The sequence below is a fragment of the Morone saxatilis genome, unplaced genomic scaffold (genome assembly GCF_004916995.1).
Source record: "Morone saxatilis isolate NCDOM2014 unplaced genomic scaffold, NCSU_SB_2.0 Contig21, whole genome shotgun sequence".
NCBI classification, from domain to species: Eukaryota; Metazoa; Chordata; class Actinopteri; family Moronidae; genus Morone; species Morone saxatilis.
The window spans coordinates 7,987,105-7,991,800 of NW_023339774.1; the positions used below are offsets into that span (position 1 = coordinate 7,987,105).

Below are 4,696 nucleotides of genomic sequence, written 5' to 3' on the forward strand. Positions count from 1 at the left end.
CTCCCCTTCCAAGCATGAAGGAGGAACTACGGCAGCTACGAAACATACAAAAAAATGTGAATGGCCCTATTCAGAGCCAGTGTTGGTAAAAATCATGCCTTGATACTATAAAGACTCTAATATGCAGTTGCACTGCACTGCAGGCTGTAAAACTATTTAGAGCACCATTGAGATAGACTTTTTTTTTTGTTTACTTCAGAAATGTTAGCGTTCTAATATAAAGTTTATATGCGAGCAAAAGCTCAAACAACCATTGCATGAGTCAACAAAAAGGAGTCATTCTTTGATGTAGGCAATGGGGATGCTCCGGGGTTTTCCTCTTTGTGGCAAGGCACTATGCCCAACAGGATGAGTGAACTAATGCCTCGTTTCTTCATTTATATGTCTGTTAAGATTCTTGTAAATTACAGTTACTTGTAAATTCTGTTGTATTGCCCATCTGTCAGGTTCCTCTAACAGTAGACACCACCAAGGTTGCCGCATTTCTGTACTCCACCATGGACTAGTTAATCAAAGAAGGCAGCCCGAGGGAGAACCCCCAATCCCCCACCCCCAGGCCAACCATGCCCTTAGGCAGTGGTAAAGGAGAAAATGAAGCGGGGCGATTCACTGCTGGAGGATGCTCAAGGTTTGTGGCAGGTCATGGACAGTGCATCTTTATTGCTGCCAGACCAAGCAAATAAATGAACCTCTTCTGCTGGACAACACTCCAGTATCACCGTTTCACAAAAACATAGGAATTGCATTACAAAATGTCTGTAATTGAAGTTAATTAGGCTGAGTCAAGGGCAAGTCAAATATGTTCAAAATTCAAACCTTTGCGCTCAGCTCTACACTGACACTCCTTTCTCTCTTGTTTTCAACTGTTCTTATTTACCCATGGATTATAAGCTACAGCCACCCTGCTTGTTTCAAATATGTTTCTGTATTGTTTCCGCTTTCTTGTTTTCACTCAACTGAAACAAAGCCCCAAAGACTGCTTTCTTTCCATTTTTGCGTCTTGTCATCCGTGCTAAGAAAGGCTCGTACCAAGCTGCCATCCATTGTCTCAGGTGAGCAAAGTGAAATTTGCCTGTTGCCATGGAAATGCTATAGCGATTTCTTCCAGATAAAAGTTATTATTCACTTGCCATAGGATCTTATTTTGTACCGAACAAATCATGTCCAGATTGAACTGACTCCTGTATTATTTTTTTTTATTATCTGCTTCAAATAAGATGTTCCATCATATGGATATTCTGCATACCCTGAAAGCCTTGAATTAGATTGAAAGCTATTCAAAATTTAAAGGGGCTTTGCTTCTATAAGATCTGGCAAGCAGTCAGCATGTGCCTCTACTTTGTGTTGGATCAACTGGACAACTATGTCTCCTGTTCGGATTATACCAACCTCATCCTGCAGCTCCTTGACAAAGCGCTTAACACTGATCCCTCAATCTGCTGGCAGAAGACAAACCTCTTGTAAGACCAAAGGCAGTTGCTGTTTGATGTATCCATTCAGATATCTTCTCTGTGAGCCCTGACAGCACAGGGATTTGAGCTATACCTACTTTTTACTCTCTTTGTACCAATTAATTTCCCTCAAGATAGCAGTCCATCAAATCACCTCAGTTTTCAGATGACAAGAGCTTGATAAGCTTCATCAGGACCATTGGGTAAATGTGACGGGGAGAGGCGGCCATCCTCAGTTCATGCTTCGCTGATTATAAGTTGGAAATGAGCAGGTTCAAAGCTGCTGAGGTGATGATTGACTTTCTTGTGTTCATCTTTCCCTGGAGATCACTGACTCAATGTATGTCAATTTTTATAGGTCAATCACTGAAAGCTCAGAAACTTCATTAAAGAGTGCGGTGCAGTGGCTCGTCTTCCTCCAAGGACAAGCTTCTTCATGTTGACCACACCGCACATCACTGGCTTTTAGCTTCTTCCCAAATCCATAACAACATGGCAAGAGTTGGTATGATTGGTACTACTCACCCAGGAAACTATCTATTAGTAAGAAAATCTACCATCCTCTGAACCTCCTCTATGGTCCTAATTTGCCCTTCTAATGCTCACCACACAGTATCTGGACCCCTCCTCACGCCCTGTAGAGCTGTCTATAAATCTCACTGCTGACACTATTTATTGCCCTTTACTTTCTCAACATCGAACAGGATTTTAACTAATCATGCACTTCTACTATGTCTGCACAAACATTTTAATACTTAGGTCAGTCATTCAATAAGTTTTAGAGATTAAGGTTTTTCCATATCTAATGCAACTCACAATCTAGGTGCAAAACAAAATGTATGAAATATTTATACGTTATGTCACATATGTTGTATGATATGCTCACAGAATATAACAATGACTCCATGGATGTCAATGTCAGTCTCTCAGTCCCTTGGCCCTTCACTTTGGGCCAAATATGTCAACAAGTACTTGGTCCATTAATGGTACTCTTGGTACAGACAGTTATTGTTACCGTACAATGTATCCTCATGACTTTGGTGATTTCCCTGAATTTCCTCTAGCACCACCATTAGGTTGCTATTGGAAAATTGGGCTGGTATATTGAGTTTGTTTTGGTCTATTTTTAAATATCAAATATCAGAAAGTCACTGTCATCCATCTTAAATATGATGAACAGCAGTAATGTACTACACCTGGGTGTCTCCTACCAATGAGTAGCTGTAGTAGTTTAAATGCTAATATCATACTGTCAAATCGTCAATGTCATCAATTACAAAAATGGTTGCCAATCCAACACTTTATATTCCCTTCCCAAATTACTTACTTAGTTTCTGTCAAAATGTAAATTCCCATACGACCATTGAATCACAATAAATAAATGTTTGATCACAGTAGTAAAAGACATCTGAGGGGGTCCTCTTTGTTTGAATCAAAAGCTGCAGCTAATGATCGAATAACAATCTTCTTGCCTCAGCCTCCACTCCATGTTCCTCCTTTCTCTCCTCTCTTTCAGACTACAGGATTACCCAGCAGCAATTACATGTAATGAAGCCTCTGAGACTGTTAAATACATATTTTTAATATATATTTTTGGGGGTTTCCCTTTACCTTCCTTTCTTCTCAATGACACAGAAAATACAACTTGAGGGTTTTAGCTGTAATCATCAGCCTGCATTTAAACACACAAAGCCTTTGTAATTTTCAGTGGAACCCAGGCTGTTTGACAACCCATCACAGGCTACATCAAAGACGGCAAGACAGGGACATTTCTTGCTTGGAAACACAAGTCCAGTCTACACAATTTATACCTAGATATGTTTTTAATAAGACACATAACAAGATCCCTGAACATAACATTCTTTCCCCTCCTCTGGAGTACAGAACCAGAATTTATCAGATCACTGGTTCCCTTATGTTTCCCTCCATCACCTCTGAATTAAACACAACTACAATTTGCTTCCCTCAACTTCCTTTTTCACTTTTGGTCCTTCTGCCTTTCCTCACTGAGCTTGTTCAAAACCAAAGTGACTGCTGATCTCAGTAGAAATCCAGGTGCCAGTTCAGTGTTTTCTCGCCTTTCTTCTCCTCCCCTCTTTCGCCCAATCAACGAGTGCATGCTTGCCTTTTTGCCTCCATCCTAACTCACCTGTATCTGAACCTCCTTCAAGCTCAGTATAAACCATGCTGCATCCTGTTTCACACCCTCTCACTCTATCACCTACTCTTTTTAGCTTATGCGTTTAAGAACTCATTACTGAATTGATACACGGCTGACCAGATGTGGCCTTGACACACACTTGTTATTGTCATTAAAGACAAATATAAATCACTACTAAAAAATCTGCTGTGTATAAGAATTTCAGGACATAAATCTGCATTAAGACTGACTTTTAAAAAAATGCCACTGAAACCATGTTAGAGGCTTTGGTGAGGGCAGCAGCCTGCATTAATCATTTAATTACTGGTTTGGGTCAGTTCCAAAATGGAGCTGGAAAATACTATTATAATTCAAAAATATGTCATGACCAGAATCCACCTCAGAATAATTATCTTCTCTTCTCCTCTAATCCTCAAACTTTTCACTCCTTCCATCATCCTCACCAGAAACAGAGCGACGGCTGATCCCAGTATGAATCCAGCCACTACGTCCGAACAGTGGTTTCGGTACTCTGAGACTCGGTTGAGGCCAGTGAGGAAGGCCGAACAGAGCGTACCCAGACAGAGAACAGGCTTGGCCAGACGGCTGGACTTGGTCTTGATGGTGCTGGTGATGTACATCTGAAAAGAAGTGTAGAAAATTAAATCTCATGAAAAGCAACTGGAAATGTTCCAACAGATGTGGAATCAAATATTTTACCATTTCACACGAGCATAAAACCTTCATTGCATGGCAAAACAGTTGAGGAGAGATGTCAAAAACTTGCATCATATGAGTGAAATAACTCCAAAACAAAGAGGTTTTTTTGAAAAGAATAAAAGATTAACCTAATATGGGAACCTCTAACTATGAGTGATAGTTGTGAAACATACGCTCTTGAACTTTTACCATCTTGCATGCCAACCGAGGAGCTGTGCTTATCAAATCCCCTTTTGATCAACAATCTGTCTTTGTATTCCTCCATCTATTGCTCCAGCTGATAAAACCTGCTCTCTCTTCCACTTTGCAGCCGCTGAGCCCATCCGTCACTCTGATATAAAATACCAGCTCTTTCAAATAGCCTTTCAAAAAGCGAATCTTCCTG

The 4,696-nt window shown here is 40.4% G+C and overlaps 1 protein-coding gene across 2 annotated transcripts in view; it reads right to left on the reverse strand.

Annotated features, from left to right (window-relative positions):
• The window catches only part of plppr1 (phospholipid phosphatase related 1), a 44,902-nt gene that overhangs the window by 2,435 nt on the left and 37,771 nt on the right, over positions 1 to 4,696 (reverse strand). For both annotated transcript variants that reach the window (XM_035667341.1, XM_035667342.1), the window contains exon 6: positions 4,056 to 4,232. In XM_035667341.1, coding sequence (XP_035523234.1) covers positions 4,056 to 4,232 — 177 coding nt within the window. The remainder of the gene's footprint in view (positions 1 to 4,055; positions 4,233 to 4,696) is intronic.